The sequence below is a fragment of the Rutidosis leptorrhynchoides genome, chromosome 5 (genome assembly GCF_046630445.1).
Source record: "Rutidosis leptorrhynchoides isolate AG116_Rl617_1_P2 chromosome 5, CSIRO_AGI_Rlap_v1, whole genome shotgun sequence".
NCBI classification, from domain to species: domain Eukaryota; kingdom Viridiplantae; phylum Streptophyta; class Magnoliopsida; order Asterales; family Asteraceae; genus Rutidosis; species Rutidosis leptorrhynchoides.
The window spans coordinates 417132449-417152751 of NC_092337.1; the positions used below are offsets into that span (position 1 = coordinate 417132449).

At 34.0% G+C, this 20303-nt stretch overlaps 4 protein-coding genes across 6 annotated transcripts; 2 read left to right on the plus strand and 2 right to left on the minus strand.

Annotated features, from left to right (window-relative positions):
• Positions 1–4301: 4301 nt before the first annotated feature.
• On the minus strand, positions 4302–8970 carry LOC139847467 (pentatricopeptide repeat-containing protein At1g14470). 3 transcript variants are annotated; one of them, XM_071837136.1, is made up of 3 exons: positions 6642–8970; positions 6038–6154; positions 4302–5350 (listed from the first exon to the last, which is right to left on the minus strand). In XM_071837136.1, exons 1-2 carry the CDS (start codon positions 8924–8926, stop codon positions 6040–6042), a joined length of 2400 nt encoding a protein of 799 aa, XP_071693237.1. In that variant the 5' UTR covers positions 8927–8970; the 3' UTR covers positions 4302–5350; positions 6038–6039. The 3 variants fall into 3 exon arrangements, 2 of the variants coding, with proteins under 2 accessions (XP_071693237.1, XP_071693238.1); XR_011759517.1 differs by having other exon boundaries at positions 5334–5350; positions 6612–8970; XM_071837137.1 differs by lacking the exon at positions 4302–5350 and having other exon boundaries at positions 6028–6154; positions 6612–8970.
• Positions 8971–10186: 1216 nt separating this feature from the next.
• Positions 10187–13570, plus strand: LOC139847090 (probable serine/threonine-protein kinase PBL7). Its single transcript, XM_071836697.1, has 4 exons — positions 10187–11685; positions 12776–13092; positions 13171–13306; positions 13408–13570. Exons 1-4 carry the CDS (start codon positions 10515–10517, stop codon positions 13551–13553), a joined length of 1770 nt encoding a protein of 589 aa, XP_071692798.1. The 5' UTR covers positions 10187–10514; the 3' UTR covers positions 13554–13570.
• A 2820-nt stretch (positions 13571–16390) lies between these two features.
• Positions 16391–16999, minus strand: LOC139849972 (pentatricopeptide repeat-containing protein At1g14470-like). The gene has a single exon (XM_071839577.1). The coding sequence runs from the start codon at positions 16997–16999 to the stop codon at positions 16391–16393; it is 609 nt and encodes a 202-aa protein (XP_071695678.1).
• Positions 17000–17541: 542 nt separating this feature from the next.
• LOC139849973 (uncharacterized) lies at positions 17542–19752 on the plus strand. Its single transcript, XM_071839578.1, has 3 exons — positions 17542–18507; positions 18858–19037; positions 19411–19752. The coding sequence occupies exons 1-3, from the start codon at positions 17542–17544 to the stop codon at positions 19750–19752; spliced, it is 1488 nt and encodes a 495-aa protein (XP_071695679.1).
• The last annotated feature ends 551 nt before the right edge of the window (positions 19753–20303 follow it).

The following is a 20303-nucleotide window of genomic DNA, read 5'->3' on the forward strand; positions in this document are numbered from 1 at the left end:
ACCCGTAATAAACTGTTTCCATTTCCTTCTTCATCTTCTTCATTAAAACTGACTGTGACTAAAACAATTAAAATCGAGAATTACAATTTCGAATTAAGACATGGTATTGGAATAGAATCGACCAAAATTGTGTTTGTCTTGGATTAACAAACAAAGAAAATGAAAAAAAAAATTACTAATAAAAAGAAGAACAGAAGTTGTTCGCGAAAAAAAAATATATGAACTCAACATTTGATTTTGAATTCACGAGCGTTTTAGATAATACTTATAACATGAATTGTGTTTCAAATGACTCCTATAAACTTTCTCAATCATTAATTTCAACAAAAACGATCTATAAAACTTCAATTTGATTGAAGAACACATGTTTGACTTTTAATTTTTGAAAGTTTGACTTCAAAATTCATGAGCAATTTGAGAAATTAAGTAATGGAAACTTACAGATAGTTTGTATGGATGATTTCTAAGAACTCTGCATTAATACATTTTGGGAATTCATTCGATTTCAAGCTTTTGAATAATTGATACAAGTACAGGGTGTCCGAGTTTTTTTTTTTATAAAAAAAAATTCTGTTTAATTTCATAAATTAAAAGCAGATGATAGCAATGTATGTTTGATGAATATGGTGGAAGATTGAATATCCTTTCAACAATTTGAGATGCTCGATTTTTATAGAAAATTATGGTGTCGACAAGAAGTATCGAGCAGAGGATGAAACAAACAAGAAAAACAAAAAAAATAAAGCCCGATGGTGATGGCTAAAAGAATTCGTCCAATTATCTGATATGATATCTAAAAATCTTGTTCTCATCTAATTTATTATATTAAGTATCAGTAATAATAAAAAGCTGTTAACATCTTTAATAATAACAAAATACTTACTATAATAATAATATTAATATTAATATTAATAATAATAATATCAAAGTAATAAAAAATACTGATATAATAAGAATAATAAATAAAATGGAACTTTTAATGAAAAGCTAGGTTTAATACAAATTAATAAAATGATGATAATAACTATAAAAATGATAGTAATAATATTATTAATGAATATAATAATAAATTGTATTTATTTTTATGATAACTATAATAATAATAATAATTTTTAATGATAATGGTAATAATAATATTTAATAATAATACTAATATTAATCATAATAAATAAAATTATAATTTTTACTACTAGTTATAATAATAATAATGATAATAATAATGATGACAATAATGTTAGTAATAATAATTTAAATATATCAAATTTCATATCTATATATTATTAATAATACTGATATTACTATTAATATTGATATTTATTTTAATAATAATAATGAAAGTAATAAGAATAATATTAATATAATAATTATATTTAAATCTTGTAATTATATATATTAATATTACAACTCATTAATTATAATATATATATATATATATATATATATATATATATATATATATATATATATATATATATATATATATATGGGCAGGATCAATGGGGAAGTAACCAATCGGGGGGAAGCGGGGGGAAGCAAAAAAATTTTTTTGAAATTTTTTTTTTTGAAATTTTTTTTTTTGGCATCAAGATCACACAAAAATATGAACATTTAGAAGAGACACTTCGTGACGAATGTTATTATTTATGCGGGAAAACGATCGACAAAACTAACATTCAAGATAATATTGTTCGTGAAGAATATGAACATTTTTTTTTCTTCATGTTTTGTGAAGTAAAATTTAGCCCGATTTAGAGTTTAGGGTTTGGTGTTTTGGGTTTATAGAATAAACCCAAAACACCAAACCCAAAACTCTAAACCCTAAACCCGAAACCCTAAACCTTAAACTCTAAACCGTTCGTGTTAAAAACTCAATCTAAATCCTAAATCTAAACCCTAAACCCTAAATTTCTAAACCCTAATATCTAAACCCTATAAACCCTAATATCTAAACCCCAATAGCTAAAACCTCAAAATACGCTCGAAAAACACGATAATTGTTATATATTACTTCTTCGAGCGTTTTCCCGCCAAAATAAAAACATTTATCACAAAGTGTCTCTACTAAATGTTCATATTTTCATCTCATCTATAATGTTCGTGAACAAAGTTTTTTCAAAAAACGAAAAAAAAAATGTTTTTGCTTCCCCCGCTTCCCCCTGAATGGTTACTTCCCTCTTGATCCTACCACTATATATATATATATATATATATATATATATATATATATATATATATATATATATATATATATATATATATATATATATATATATATATATATATATATATATATATATATATATATATATTGAATATTTATTAATTATACATTTTAATTATATTACACTATACATATAATCATTAATTAAGTATAGAAATTATATATGTATTCATTTTAATAGAACTGAATTATTCTGTGTAATAGTTTACAATTTAAATTTTAAATGTTTAAATTGTGTTTTATTATTTCAAATTATTATGTATACTTTTGTTTATAATTATTTATATATATATATATATATATATATATATATATATATATATATATACACACACACACACACACACACAATTGTTCGTGAATCGTCGGTAATAGTTAAAAGTCAAATGAATTCATGAAATAGTTCAAAAATTTAGAGACTCAATATTACAGACTTTGCTTATCGTGTCGAAATCATATAAAGATTAAGTTTAAATTTGGTCGGAAATTTCCGGGTCGTCACACTTGATCTTTTAGGTTTGAGATCTGGATAGTAGATGAAAGAAAAAAGGGTGAAAAAATGAGATACCACTACAGATCGTGTTATATAAGTGGGTTTCTTAAATTAGAGTAACAGCACCTCAAATGTACTTTGTTTAATGGGTTTATTTTCATGTTTAATTGTTTATTAATGTTATTGATTGAATTAGGAAAAAAAATTAGATGAAAAGAAAGACAAGTAGAACTATGGTTGTTGGGTTTTAATCTTTAAATACATACCAGGTTCTATTTTTATTTTTATTGAAGTGATTTGAATTTACTTAATGGATCTAGTGATTTTAACTTAATTTTAATTTTTAGGGTTTAAAGGGTGTTGATTTGGGGAAGATGAATATATACAAGTGATAAAATTAAAAGATAAAAGGAAAAAAATAATAATGAAAATGACGAATTTACCCTCATGTGAGTGGCATGTGACTAGAGTTAACGGACTTTTTTAACGTCCGTCAGTCAGAGGGACGAAATCAGCACTATTTGCAAACCACGAGGATGAAATCCATAAAAAAACCATGAGGACTAAATCAGCATTTTGGTACAAACCACATGGCCTATTTCAGCAATTTTGTCTTTAAATTTTTACTATTGATATGAATTTTAATCACTAATTAGAATTATAACTACAACATTATTTGTTTTTTAATTAATTATGGAGACATCCATCTTAATTAGTTACTGTATTTGTTTATCTCCAGATTAATTTCCGTCTCATTTCTAATAAATTATAAATTTTAAATTGTAGCTAAATAATAATAATTGTTATTATTATCATTATCATTTAATTTATTAGTATTAATTCATGATGTCGCGAGCTATAAACCACTAGTAATATAATATAATATATGATATGATATGATAATCATCATATGATATGATAATAATACAAGCCCTCAAAATAAAATTTAACTAGAAGAGTAGAAGTTTAACGAGTTGTTTCTTATAGAACACAATTAATGATGTACCATCTTTTAAGTAGAAGTTTGAAAGTCACCTTAACTGATAATTGTTAAAATAAGTTTCATGTTCAAATTTCATTAGCTTCAAACCTCAAATATGCAGCGAACGGGTCATAATACGCCCAACGCCGAGTAAAAATATTCACACATTTCGTGTGCGGGATAGCTAAATTAGAGAACTAGATTGTTCCCTTATGTTTTAATTAGATGTGAAGTTCTAGTAATTATGTTTATTGTTTTACAAAAATTACAACTCAAACATTCACTAACACGAATTAATCCACGAATATATATAATTATTTCATCCCAATACTTAAACCCCAATCTTATGGTTAGAAAGATCACTTCGATATCGATATCATTAGATCAATGTTTCTTTGATAAATTTGTTTAAGTTGTAATACATTACAGGGTATGATGATCTTTGAATTGCAAAAGGGAGTTTAAGAATCAATCCGTAATTGGTTAGCAAAGTTTCTAGTTACTCAAATTATTGATTTATTAAATTAAATTAGAAACACAAAAAGTTTACATTAGATTAGCACTGAGCAGATTGGTAACATCATTTTTGTGTCTGCGGACCAAATTAGTATATATGAAATCATTATTGAATCGTTACAAACGCCAAAACTCGAGTGAGCTGAAATTGGCTAGCGACGGAGATGAAGCATAAATGGAGTCATTCATACTAATGTCAGCAAATAATCTTAATCTTTTGAGTTTTGAGTCAAGGCATAATAACTTTACCAAGATCCAGTCTATCTTTACGTCTTAGCTCTGCACAAAAAGAGAGTACTTTGCCCAAAAAAAAAGAGTACTGGGCACTCGCGAATCCATATCTCAGCAAAAGTTTCTTTCTTAATATCGCTATCGATTCGACATTTCAAACCCATTAGTGGTTTAGCTGTTATTAACTGTAAAAACATAACCCTAAAGGAAAAACATCCGACTTTACACCAAGCATTCCTGTTTAGCTGGTACTCAGAATCTATAAAATGTGCCTACTGCAGAAGTCATATGGTATCGAGTTAGTGAATCTTGAACCGAAGCTAATACCAACATGGCTAACCCTACGTCAGCGGAGTATTTTACTAGCAAAGTTACGGCCAAGGTAAAATGTTAGCGAGTTTGAGGTTGTAGGACACAATCGGTTTGGCCGTTGGTTCAATGGAGGAAAAGCAATCCGCTGCAAATCTTAGATGCTGTTCTGAACCAATGTTACCATGAAAGTGGTGGTATTCTGTTCTTTCCTGTAATACCATCTTCTAAGCTTCCATTATGCATGTATTTATATAGCTAAGCAGCCGTATTCTGGACTTCTTGTTATAACTACTGTCATCACTCATCTCCCTTGAGTAGCATCGGGTCTAAGAACTTAAACGGAAACAGTTGTGTGGTCTAAATGACACTTGTAGACTTGAACATACCCACCTTCACCGGTTCTACGAAAGACTTAAAAAATATTTGGTTGCTTCTTCAAGTCCTTCAATGGTGCAACACCAACAGTGGCCCAAATCCCGCCATTGGCAGGGCAATTTCTTTAGAGGTATACCTTCTATATCTGGAATCTTATTGAGTAAAAAGAAGACTCGGCTTTGACTTTTTTTTAGATTCAAGCTCTGTGATCTTCTGATTTCTATAGCATACAACAGCCACATGATCTGTTAGGTGAGCCGCATAGGTTGATAGAACATTTTGTCTAGCTTTATATCTTTATTAATAATTTGTAAATGTGGCGAAATGGGCATGTTGGTGGTTCAGTCAGGTTGGATCCCGGGTCAGAACTAGTAATTGTTGAAAGAACTGAAAAAGGGGGTGGGCTGAATTTACCTAAAACACTTCTTGGCCAATATTATATCATCTCAAATCAAGTTTTAAGCTTTAAAAACACTTCGACAGACTTTTAACCTATTAGGACCATACGATCTCTTCTCTTTTTAGCTAAGTTTATATTCCTCCGTGTGACCCGATAGAGCTTAAACAAAACCCAAGTCGTCCATACTCCCATTCATAAGTGAAGGGGTTAAATTTGCTTCTAAATAATTTGCGTAGTAAAAATATAAGAACGGAAAATATCTTATAACAATAACAGTCCAACTTTGTTTTTTTTATTATACTTTCTAGATATTATACTTTTATGCATAAAAAAAAACTCTCAGGGAGACTTTTAACCCTCTTGACCCATTCAACATGTTCCCTTTTTGGCTACATTTGTTATTTACCATTACCAATTTCACCCCTCATAATGGCTATGACCAGTAAAATGAACAATTTGACTGTTGAGGTCAAACAAATGAAAATCTAAAGAAGAAAGTTAGCAGACCTTTAATTTTGCTGTAAGGGCTTCTTTGCATGCTGTACGGTACAATCCATGACCAAATCGGATTGTTTCCGGTTTGTCAACCTGGGTACTTTGTATCGAAGCAACCATCGATCATTGCTGCAAAAAAAAAAAAAAACATTTACAATTATCACCAACAGATCTAGGCAGAATTGATCAAGCAATCATATGGGAAATATGTTTTAAAGCGCTTGTCAATCAGTTCAAGCAATCTATCATTAGTTTATGCTTTAATTGTTATCCATTTGCTAACCTTTCTAACTCTACACATCCCCAATCACTGTAAACAAAGGAGGCCCCATTAACTTAATTTTACAGGCACCAAAAGTTTAACATGATTATAATTTGATCAAATACGAACCAGGAGAAGGGAAACTAACAGTATATCAGTGATCATGAATACATAGTGTATGTGTTTCAGACTATACAAATAAGTCATTATACTTGGTAAAAGCTGCAATAAGTGCACTTCTATTTAACTGTGTGTTTTAATGGGCAAAATAAATAAATTTTGGACGGAAGATGTATATAATGCCTAATCACATATTCAGCCTACCTGCCCATTTTGCCACCATGTACAAGTTACCAGTAATCTTTGCAAGAGCATAAACCGTCAATAAAACAATGAAATCTGTTGTTATCCCTCACAATTATCTCTCTTTTCTCCAACTTTGAGATCATCTTCATAGCATCATGACAATCCCAACAGATCCTTAAGTTTTTCACAATTCTAATAACAGTCCCAGGTTCACTAACAAGAATTGCAAACGAAACAGCTAACTTCTCACTATGAGTCCCCACCATTTCTTCCTTTTCTTCATCTTCAACATCTCTAATACCACTCTCCTTATCAACTACATAACCAGCCATCCTCATTTTCTTTCTTAATTCTAGCAACATTTCATATATATCGTTTGATCGTTCATGCGACTTGTCACCTACTATAAACTTATGTAATTTTCCATTAAACTCCACCCAACTCCATCCAGTTATTTTTTTGACACCCGTTAATTTCATTACACATCTAATTCTCTCAACATCGCCCCATTTCCCCAACGATGCGTACATATTCGAAAGCAAAACATAATTCCCAGAATTTTCTGGTTCAATTTTTATGAGCTCCCGTGCTGCAAATTCCCCGATATCAATCCGTCTACGAATTCGACTAGCGTTTAAAAGTGAACCGTACACTCCTGCATGTGGGGCCATGGGCATGTTTGCAATTAAATTCATCGCTTCATCAAGTTGACCCACTCGACCTAACAAGTCGATCATGCATGCATAATGATCCACATCTGGGTTACTAATCGACTCAAATACCCTTCTACCTTGTTCTAATAGTCCTGCATGGCTACAAGCTGTTAAAACACCAATATAAGTTATTCTATCAGGTTGAAAACCATGTTCTTTCATCTTATAAAATAAATCAACGGCTGAAAATCCATCACCATGAGCTGCAAATCCTGTTATTAATGTGTTGAAGGAAATAACATCTTTCGTCTTCATATTATGAAAAACCTGTTTGGCGTCTTGGATGTTTCCGCATTTGGAGTACATAAAGATTACAGCGTTGTAACCCGAAACGCTTAAAGTAATTTGATTTTCATCTATGAACTTTAAAGCCCATATTCCTAACTCCAAAGCACCTAAATGACCACACGCAGATATCACACTCACCATAGTAACTTCATCCGGTTTAACATCTTTCGAAGTTGTCATCCCTTTAAAAACTTCAATCGCCATTGTTGATTCACCATTTTGTGCATAACCAGCAATCAATGAATTCCATGAAACTACATTCTTTGTTGGCATCTTATCAAAAACTATTCTAGCCGAACTCAAATCACCAACACGTGCATACGCAGATATCATCGCGTTCCACGCAACAACGTTTTTAAACATACCCAACTCATCAAATATCTTCCTAGCAGCCACAAGATCCCCACATTTTGCATATATGTCGAGTAAAGCAGTTTTAACAAACTTGTTCAATCTAACACTCTTCTTTTCACTGATCATCTTCACGAGTGAATTCACAAGTTTAAGATCGCGTCGTATAGAACACGATGAAATAACAGCAACCCATGTTGTTTCATTAGGTTGAACACCACCACCACTACACATCTTTTTAAACAATTCTAATGTTTCTTCTGCATATTCATTCTGTGAATACCCAGATAACATCGCGTTCCAGGAAACAACGTTTTTCTCCGGCATCAGATCAAAAAACCTCCGTGCAGTAACTAAATCTCGTGCCTTAGAATAACCCGTAACCATTGCAGTCCAAGTAATCACATTTCTCTCAGGCATCAAATTAAACAACTTTTCAGCTTCAACATCATTCCCATATCTCCAATACCCAGAAATCATCGAGTTCCAATCAGCTACCTTCCTGTCAGACATTTCATCGAACACTTTGCGTGCAAACTCAACAAACCCATACTTAGCATACATATCCATAACAGCATTACGCACATAACAATCACACTCATGTCCCATTTTCAATACATGACAATGCAGCTCGACCGCTATTCGACCGCAAGATTTTATCAAAATCGGATAAACAAACGCATCAGGGATGATACGGGATACCTGCATTGAATGGAACAGGGTGATGACGTCATTATCGGCTCCCAGTTGGGAGTAGAACTTGAGCATGTTGGTGTATACATATACATTGGGTTGGTGTACGGAATCAAATATGAGACGGGCGTATAGAGGTGGTGCACGGAGGCGCGTGCAGTGAGTGATGAGGAGTGAAATCCAGTAGTTATGGTGATGCAATGAGTAGTGAATGATTTGTGCATGGAGTTGTGATAAGTGTTTGAAACTGGATATTGCTGTTTGTGCAATTACGTTCAAGTGTGACATTAAAGGCTGCAGGTTGTTACATGTGATCACAGTTGGTATCGAACTTTAGCGAGTCAAAATTAAAAGGGCTAACTCGGTAGCTGACGTGGATCGTACTTTTTGTGGCGAATAATATTCAATGAAAAAGATGATTTATGCTTATTTAAGAATCTTGAATGTTGAATGAGTAAATATGTAACTATATAAATCTTCTTATGCTGTTTCCAACCCAGCGTCACTTTATCTCCGTCATCCCACATGGCAAGCTGTTTGACTCCCTTGACGCCTCTAACGCGGCGTCAAAATTTGACGCCCGAGGCGTCAGTCGGAAATTTCACGGGTGTGTCACTTTTTTTTTCAGCCAATCAGATTTTTTCAAGTTTTTTTTTATATTATTAATTAATATATTTTATACCCAACTACCAATAATATTTTACCACATCACCCATTCACAAATTTAACCCTCAAATTTGACACTCCCCTTTATTTAACTTTCATCTCTTGACCTTACCACATCATCAAAAAGTACATCACTTGTTTTTGACGTCACCGGCACGGTTAGAAACAGTCCCTGTTAACAATACTAAAACCCAGATTTACAGTCGCACCAGTTACAAATCTGATTGCAAATAAATCAAATACTGAATATTCGCCTTTTGATTGCTTCTTAGGTTATCCCGTGACTAATATTATTATTTTTTTTTAACTTTCGCTAATTAAAATATATTGTTTTTGACGAAAAGAAAACGACAGTTTTTATAAATCAAGAGGTACTGTGATGGATTATTAACGGTTCAAACTTGATATTAGAATGGGTAAAACCAAGTGTCAACTAGATAATACGGAGTAATTGCTAAATATTAAATTGTACTTATACTTATAGAATTTTTTTTTGAAATAGTAATATTTTTTAATATGTTTACAAAACTAGAAATTTTGAAAAAAACTTTACAAAACTAGTAAAACCGGAGTTTCAAACTCCGTTTTGGCCAAATCGGTGTTCCAAAGTCCGGTTTCTATCTACTTTGTCCACATGGCAGAGTGACATGGCAAACCGGACTTTGAAACACCGGTTTGCCACGTGGGGATTTTTTTTTTTTTTTTTTTTTTAGAATTCTGGGATGAGCTCGTTTATTTGTTTAGAAAAAAATTTTAATACTTCAAAAAAAAAATATTACTATTTCAAAAAAAAATTCTATACTTATATGCTACCTTGAAATATTCAAACACTCTCTCTCTCTCTAAGGTTTTGGATAAGCAAAAATAACTACCCGTACTACGTGTAACAACACCAATTTGACCAATTCTTCTATTTATATTATTCTATCTATAGTCAATAGTCAACTAGTTGTTGACTTGTTGTTCATGTGAAGAATCTTGTATCCTGAGACCTGAATCATTCATGGCTGCTTTTGTTAGATTTTGTTTTTTATTTATGTTACTGCAAAACGTATCATCCACAGTTGTTAGTTTTCTAGATTATTCCGGCAACAACAATCGATATCATGATTGCTGTTGTTTTCAGACCGATTCTTGGACTTCACAAAGATCGAAGTCAATATTATAGACCGGAAAAGTTCAAGAAGTTGTGTCTGGTTTGATACTTGTTATGGTTCTGATAAACGTTGTTGTTTATAAGCTGAAGAAATTAAACGAAACAAGGCTCGATGACGATAAAAGTAACAATAATAATAAGCTGAAAAGGTTATCATTATCAACCGAACATTCATGTCGTCAATTTACGTTTGCTGAGATGCAGTTGGCAACCAACGATTTCGATGAATCAATGATTATAGGAAAAGGTGGATTTGGTAAGGTTTATAAAGGTATTATTGACCGTGTTGGTGTCACAATGACAGTTGCAATCAAACGGTTGGATTCGAAATCGAAACAGGGAGTCGATGAATTCTGTACAGAAATTAGTATGCTTTCTAAGTTTCGTCACAGCCACCTTGTTTCGCTCTTCGGATACTGTAACGAAGGTGATGAGATGATGGTTGTGTACGAGTATGTCTCCGGTGGAAACCTCGCAGAACGACTGCATAAAAAAGCGTGTAAATATGATCAGGGTCAACCACTTTCATGGGTCGAGCGTCTCAGAATATGCATCGGGGCTGCACGTGCGTTAGATTATCTTCACACCGGGACAGGAACACGTCACCGTATAATACATAGAGATGTTAAAAGCTCGAATATATTGTTGGATGATGATAAGGCAGCTAAGCTATCTGATTTTGGGGTGTCAAAAATCGGTCCAGTTGATCAGGCGTGTACACATGTGAGTACAGATGTTAAAGGTTCGTTTGGTTATTTTGATCCTAATTATTTCATGACGCGTAGATTAACAAGGAAGTCTGATGTTTACTCATTTGGGGTGGTTTTATTGGAAGTTTTGTGTGGGAGGCCTGCAGTTGATCCAACTCTTGGAGACAATGAACTTGGTTTAGTTGGTTGGGCTCAACGGAGCATTAAGGAAGGACGCTTGAACAAAATAATTGACCCGAGTTTGATGGGTTCTTGTTTTAGGGTGATGGGCCAAATCATGCCTAAATGTCTAACAGCGTTTGTAGAAATTTGTGTTAAATGCTTACAGGGTCATCCTAATGAACGACCGACTATGGCTGAGGTCGTAGTAGCACTTGAAACAGCATTGGCACTGCAACACAGAGGAGAACTCTTTGTTGTCCATAAAGAAGAAGGTGTGAAGTCTGGAAAGTTGTTAACATTTTCAAGAATGCTGAGAAATATGTTACCGGTCAAAACCCCAGTTAGATCACCCGGTAAGTCAAACTTTGTATATTGTTTTTCATATGTAATCCTAGAAAAATTGGTTTAAAAACTTAGTAAAAAGAATAACTACTACTACTTTTATGAGTGAAAAGGATCGGATTAGGTTGAGTTGAAACAGACTGGATTGGGTTGGATGGATGGACACAAAACCCTTACTTTAACACGTACATCTAAGTAAAAGTAGTGGCCTTCCTTAGGTTTGCCTGAATAGGAAAAGCCTTATCAGTTTAATTTATATCTGGCAATTGAGACCCATAATCTCAAATTTGGGTCAATTAGGTCAAGTTTTCGGGTCAACTGGGTCTTGAGAGAAATTAGCCATGGCAATGCAATCCAAAACTTAAAAAAAGTTTTAGTGGGTTTCCCTCCAACCTACAACCTATTGGGTCTTATACCAAATTTAAAGGAACGGGTCAAATGGGTATCAATTCCTAGCCCCATGTCCCTTTAAGCATGAGTTACGCGATTTGCCTCTCACATGTTGGCCGTGGGACCGGTTGGTGTGGGGCCGCCAGAGGGTTGGTTTTACCTCCTTCTTTTTTTACATGGACAGTTCTAATGGTTTATGTGAATGGTTAAATGGGTCAAGCATAAAAAGTTTTATTCGTCAAACATTTATGAAAGTAAACATGGTTATATCGTTTATTGTGTATATTAATTTTTCTTATATATGGTAAATCGTAAATTTAAACGTAAAACGTAGTCATAAATGAAAAAGTTGCATGTGAAAGTAAATATCCTGTTTGGACTCATTTGACCAATGACCCGTTTCAACCCGTTCGACCCGTTACCCAGCCCGACACAACCTTGCACATTTGGACCCAATTAAAAATTTAACCTGTTTGGTCCATGACCCATTTCAACCCAAATTAGTTTTGACCCGTTACCCAAACCGACCCATTTGCCAGGTATAGTTTAATTTCCTGTGGCGGCTATCGACACATCTACATCTGACTCTTTATTTTTTGATAACTTCTTATATTTACTAGTGCTAGAGATAAAATATACATCGTCTTTTGCATACAAGTAGATAAGTTAAATTTGTGTCACTAATCACAATATTTGCGGTGGGTGACATAGAGCCATTTGAAAAGAAGGAACGCCCAAAGAAATGGGTTCTCTCCGGCATACATTCTAACAGGGACGGAAAAGGTGAAGATACTCTTAAAGAAGCTAAAGTTGTAGATTCATCGTTGAAAATATTCAGTTTAGATGGACTTAAAAATGCAACTAGGAATTTCAGTGACGATAATGTGTTGGGAGAAGGAGCATTTGGAAAAGTTTTCAAAGGGTGGGTTGAACGTGAAACATACGTTCCTTCAAAGGTTGGTTCCGGGATACCTGTTGCTGTTAAAAAGCTCGATCCAGATGGTTTACATGGACTTGAAGAATGGAAGGTAATTTATATGCCATCATTTGTCACACCGAAATTGTAACAAAGTTGCTTCAGTTGTTAATTGGTATTATGAATGCAGGCTGAGGTGGAATTTTTGGGAAAATTGAGTCATCCAAATCTTGTCAAATTGTTGGGATACTGCTCACAAGATGATGACCTATGCCTCGTTTACGAGTTTATGCCCAAGGGAAGCCTAGATGATTACATACTGAAACGTAAACATATTTCTTCTTTTTTACCATAATAATATTCCATAAGATATATAAGATATATGCAACTAAGTAGACATTCAACTGAAAGATTGTCACATATGCAGAAGGATTAGTAAAAACACTTTCATGGTCAATGAGGGTCAAAGTCATGGTTGGGATAGCTAAAGCCATTGCTTTTTTGCACAGTACAGAGAACCAAATCATATTCCGTGATTTGAAGACTTCCAACATATTACTTGACCAGGTATAGCTTGCTTTTAGTTATAATTTGTACCTTGGTTTCCAGGCCCGCTTTGAGTGTCGACTAATGCCATGCTGACTACCCGCTTTGCGGGCAACCCGGATTCATCGGAGGTTCATTTTAAACAAGATTGGCATCACATTTGTGTTGACATTTTACAGGAGTTTAATGCAAAAATTGCCGATTTTGGGTTGGCAAAGCGTGGTCCAATAAATAGTGAGACACATGTTTCTACACGGGTTATGGGCACATATGGGTATGCAGCGCCAGAGTATGTTGCAACAGGTTAGTTACCTAGTATCTCCACTAGTTCCCTTGATTAATATGTGACAGTTTCAACCCATTTACCTGTAAGTACCTCGTTTTGGGTTATGTTTTTAAACGTAAAGATCAAAGAACTCGAAAATCCGAAAGTCTATTCAAATGCATAAACATCTCCCACGTCTCTTTATCAATAAAATTAGACTACTATTCTTTTACTAATATATTTTTTTAATTATTTTATATGTTGTTCATAACTAATATAATTTGTTAGGATAGGCAATTTCAACCCATTCACCTTCATATGGGTCAGTAAGGTAGTACTGATATCTCTAATCCGTCAAACATGTAAAATCATTATGAATACCTAAAAGTGAAATACTTCTCGGGTTGAGCACGCCAAACGAGTTGCAAGATGCCCCAAAAGTGTATTTATCAGGCATGAACCTCCTTTTTTGTTAAAAATATACTGTATATTTTTTATTAGAACATACATATTTTAAATTTTATTTTTTAAAATATTTTCATTTTTTAACAATATTAAAAATTCTGATTTTTTATTAGCAACATTCAAAACTTTTGGCATAAACTATTACTGTCAATCCAAACCTATGTGAATATACGTTTTTTGACAAATCTGGTGTGAAGTACTAAATATTGCCATGTACAGGTCATTTAAATGGGACGAATGATATATATGCATTTGGAGTGGTGCTATTGGAAACTCTTACTATCGACCCGAAACTTCCGGAAAACGAGAAAAATCTGTTAGAACTGGTGAGGCCAATGCTACCCAACAAGAAAAAGCTCAAGACTATTGTAGACCCGAGTCTTGATCATGACTACCCACCAAAAGCAGCCTACCAATACGCTCAACTTATTTTAAAATGTACTCACCACGAACCACAAGAAAGACCGTCCATTGAACGTGTTTCGCAGCTTAGAACGAGCTAGTGGTGTCAAAACAAAAAAGTTCAAAGGGAGGTTTAGAGATCATATGACCTGATTTACGCCTGCTAGATTGGTAGTGAAACTTGGATGTTTTGTAATTAACTGATGAGGTTTAGTTTTAATAGGTACATATAGTCAGCTTTGTTTTGTACTTGACTGATGAGGTTTAGTTTTAATAGGTTTAGTTAAACTTGATGTTTTGTTTTTGACCAATGTTTTTGTTGGGTTAAATAAAATAGATATGTGCACTTTCAAACTTATTGAATATAAATCCACGATCAACATAGTCTGAAGCCTAAGGAGTAAGGAACTACAATACACCAATGGCGAAGCCAACTTGTTAATTGATTAAGAAATATCCGTATTAATAATCGGTTAAAAGATGCAAACCATATCGAAAGTATAAAGAAACTCATGTATGCATATAAGCTTATGCATTTGAACAGACTTTCGGGTGACTTTCAAGTTCTCTGACCTTTACGCTTAAAAACATAATCCAAAACGAGGTACTAACAAGTAAATGGGTTGAAACTGTCACCTAATAATCAAGGGAACCAGTGAAGACACAAGGTAACTAACCTGTTGCAACATACTCTGGCGCTGCATACCCATAATTTGTTAGCAAAGTTTCCAGTTACACAAGTAGATGATTTTATTAAATTAGAAACACGAAAGTTGACATTAAGTAGCACTGAGCAAGTGAGAAGATTGGTATCATCATTTTTGTGTCTATGGACCAAATCAGTATATATGAAATCATTACTGGGTACCTTGTCTTGTTTTCTACAAGATAAAATTCAAGCTCATCTTCAAGATGCATGCCTTCCTGAGTTTCTGCTACATCATAAAACAACTTAGGAGACTGGATGAATTAACAGTACACTCTTGGGCGACATTCAACCCATTTGACCCGTTTATTATTAGTACAATTTTTTAAATTTGATAATCTAACTCGTAAGGGGTAAAACATAAAAACGACCTGCAAATAAATAAATGGGTCTTGTCTGTAGATTTGGAACTGACTCTGCTGAACTTAAGACAGTTGACTGAAAGTATGGAGATGAAGCAAAAACGGAGTCATACATACTCTTGTCAGCAAAGTGATCTCAATCTTTTGAGTTAAGTCATAACAACTTTATCAACATCCAGTCTTCATAACAACTTTATCAACATCCAGTCTATCTTTCTGTCTTAGCTCTGCACAAAAAAAAGTACTTCGCAAAGCCGAAAGCCTCATCAACGGGCCAAAGTTGGGCACTCCCGAATCCGTATCTCAGAAAAAGTTCCTTTCTTGATAGCCCTATAAATTTGATTACTCAAACCCATTAGTAGTTTAGCTGTTATATAACTGTAAAAACATAACCCTAAAGAGAAACATCCAACTTTACACCAAGCATTCTTGTTTGCTGGTACTCAGAACCTATATAACAAAACATGCCTGCTGCAGAAGCGTATGGTATTGAGTTGCTGAATATTGAACCGACGCTAATACCAACATGGCTAACCCCACATCAGCTAGTTTACTAGCGAAGTTACAGTCAAGTCAAAATGTTAACCAGTTTGAGGTCACAGGACACAACCAGCTTGGTCGTTTGTTCAATGGAGGAAAAGCAATCCGCTGCAAATCTTAGATGCTATTCTGAACCTATGTTACCATAAAAGTGGTGATATTCTGTTCTTTCCTTTAAGACTTGGCTTTGAGCTTCAATATCATTCCCATTTCTCCAATACCCAGATATAATCGAATTCCAATCAGCCACCTTTCTGTCAGACATTTCATCAAACACTTTGCGTGCAAACTCAACAAACCCGTACCTAGCATACATATCCATAACAGCATTACGCACATAACAATCACATTCATGTCCCATTTTCAATACATGACAATGCAACTCAACCGCTATCCGACCGCAAGATTTTATCAGAATCGGATAAACAAATGCATCAGGAATGATACGTGATACCTGCATTGAATGGAACAGGGTGATGACGTCATTATCGGCTCCCAGTTGGGAGTAGAACTTGAGCATGTTGGTGTATACATATACATTGGGTTGGTGTACGGAATCAAATATGAGACGGGCGTATAGAGGTGGTGCACGGAGGCGCGTGCAGTGAGTGATGAGGAGTGAAATCCAGTAGTTATGGTGATGCAATGAGTAGTGAATGATTTGTGCGTGGAGTTGTGATAAGTGTTTGAAACTGGATATTGCTGTTAGTGCAATTGCGTTCAAGTGTGTCATTAAAAGCTACCGGTTGGCGGTTGGTTGTTACATGTGATCGGAGTTGGTATCAAACTTGAGCGAGTCGCTCGGTACCATTTTGACTATAGAAGTCAAACATTTAACTTAAAGACAAAACATTTTAGCTGATTGGGTTAAGTGGGCCTAACATACACAAAACTAAAGCCCAATTCAAACTCACAAACCGACCCGTTTGTGTCGATATTTTCAGCAACCCGAATAAACGACGGCGGGATTTGTTCAAAAACCAAAATAATAAGCGGGTAATTATATCAACTTTGGATTCTTAAGTTAGTTTTCTATAAGTTAAAGAAGTTAGTCTCTGTTATGATTTGATAAGATCTAGAATCATAAAATTATTAGCATAGGAATAATTTATTGATGCTGTATTCAATTGATTGTTGCTGTATCCTGATTCGTGTTACATATTTAGTTGGGGTTGTTTGCATTTTACATCAATATTACTCGTATTTTTTATCCAAGTAATTGATACAAATTTATACATTGTCAACTACAGGTTAAACTCTTGTTATATCGAGTAAATGGACTTTGACCATAATAATGTTAGAGCAGCACTCAATGACGATAGATTGAGCAGCTTGCCTCTTGAGCTTATTCATCAAATCCTATCTCGCTTTGACACCAAATTTGTTGTTCAAACGTGTTTGTTGTTGTCTCCAAGATGGAAGCTTATCTGGACATCTATGCCCTGTCTCAACTTTTTAAGTTATGAATTTAAAACTTTACCAAAGTTCTCAAAATTCGTGACCCATGTTCTATCTCACCGCAACCATCAAGTAGAAGTGTCCACTGTAAATCTAAAATTCCATGGAGCTGCTACTCAAGCGTTTGTGAGAAAGATTGCAGATTATGCATTTTCTCACAATGTCCAAAAACTAACCGTTGATAGTAGTCCCAAGGCACACTATGGATTTCCTCCATGCCTTTTTACGTCTCAGACTCTTAAGCATCTCACCTTTAGAACCTCCTTTTATTCGCATTGCCTTTCACCCAAAACACCTTGGGATTTTCCAGCGTTAACGACACTGTATCTGGATGATATTTGGTTGTGTGATGATGATCAACACGAATCCTTTGATCTTTTCTCTAAGTGTGTCAATTTACAGAACCTCACTTTAGAACGCTTTAGGGTCAAGGCTAAGGTTTTTGACATTATTACACCTCGACTTTCTAATCTCACACTTATTAAAGGCATAGACTCAATTGTTATCAATGTGATTGCACCTCTACTTGATACTATCACTATAAATGATTGCGAAATGAAGGACTTGATTATTCCATCAGGACTTTCATCATTCTACTACCGAGGTTACCATCCTCCACAATGGCTTAAAGATCGTTTTCACCCTGTGAACAAAGTGACTGTGGTTTTTCCCATATATTGTCCAAAATGGCCATATAAGCAGGAACAAGCTCATGGTATTATTAACATGCTTCAACAGCTCCATAGTGCCAGATTTCTTACACTTAACTTGGACATTGTTGGGGTACGAATATGTATTATCAGCTATAATGAATAATGATATGTTAATTGTCTGATTATTCTTGTGTGACAATCTGACACCATTTTCTTAGCATAAATAATCAGAGTTGTAATTACAGTTAAATGGAAAAGAAGTAGATTTGAATGCATAATTGTTTCCATTACCTATACTGGCTTGTTTTGATTGACCATGTCATAATTCTTTTGTTTTTTTTTTTTTTTTTTTTTGGCGTGCCATTTTAAGGTCTTATTCAGATGACCTGATGGCCTGAAATATCTTTTAATGCGCAAAATTTCGATAGGAGAATGGGAGTTAAATTTGTTCTATATTTATATAAATCTTTATATTTGCAGTGTATTTCCGCATTCCCGGATTTACTATATGGTCAGCCTTCGCCCTTTAGCAACTTGATTAGCTTGAATATTGACTCTGGCACGAGGGATACATGCAAACATAAAATGTCAACTGAAGCCAGAAATTTCTTGCTTGAGAACTCTCCAAACGCCACATTCATCATGAAGGTATTTTCATCAGTTTGGTATTTTATTTATACTTTTTATAAATATAAATAGAATATACTTGTACAGTAAAAAGACAAAAGATAGTAATTCATTTTCATTCTTTCCAATTCCAATATGAAATATTAGATCGGAGCCTTTGCGCACAACTCGCGTATTTTCCTTGTCTGTTTAAAGCGGAAAGCATCCTTTTGGTATTTTTATTAGCATTGATAATAATTAACGCCGTCTTTATAGATATCTGAACCGATTATTTCATTCTAATTTTTTTTTCACATGTCTAAATAAAAACTGGAAGATCTCTCATGTCTTAACTTTACCGTTTTCTATTGATGTGAGTTATAAATAATGGACAGGGCACGTGATATTCTTGTAAACTTGCTTGCAGGAACTACCTACGCAAGCAATGAAAAACAAAGAGATTAATGACAAAAAAAAGGCCAAAATGGTTGCAGACATTAAAGATCTTATGAAAGAACTAGAAGCATCACTAGAGCAGGACACTATAATTATTGAGAGAAACCAAGCTATCGATCAGACAAAATTAGTTTTTGAGAACCTTTTGGATGATATAAAAGTATGGAAAAAGAAAAAAAATTTGCAAAATGAATCCGAAAGGGGTGAAATAGAGGAGAATATGACTAGGCTGGTGGTACAGTTGTGGAAAAGTGTGGTAGAATTGACGGATATGTTTACTAAAGCAAATCGCGATGTCGATCCCTTGATATAAAAAATGGAGCAGGTCAGATTCTTATTGGATAGCTTGCCTAAACAAAAGAGGAAACCGTTGGATGCACGCTATATACGACAGCTTCAACAAGCTGAAACACTGATTGCTCATAAAAACTCGCATAATAATTTCCTTCACAAAATTATTGATGCGTTTAGTAAAGATAATTCTTCAACATCTGAAGGTGTTTCCAGTGGCACACATCCTCTGCCATTACAAACATCATCTTCTTCAACAACTGTAAGTTCTTTGACTTCATATTTGACTCTGTTTATCCATAGTTGTTAATATAAGTAAACTTTGGATACTTTCAACTAGTCTGATTCTTACTCCTTTTCTATATATTATTCTAATTCTATTCTATATGCGTAAAATAAAGCTCAACTAAAGTCGACCCATTCATAAATCATAACCAAATGGGACCTCAATTTCCACATCTAATAGTTTAATCTCAGGTTCGTACATCCTCCACCTCAACTATCAAGCCAGTGCCATGAGGTCTGAACCACCGGCCCAGGTAACTATTCTTCTATACAACGGCTTGCCTGTTT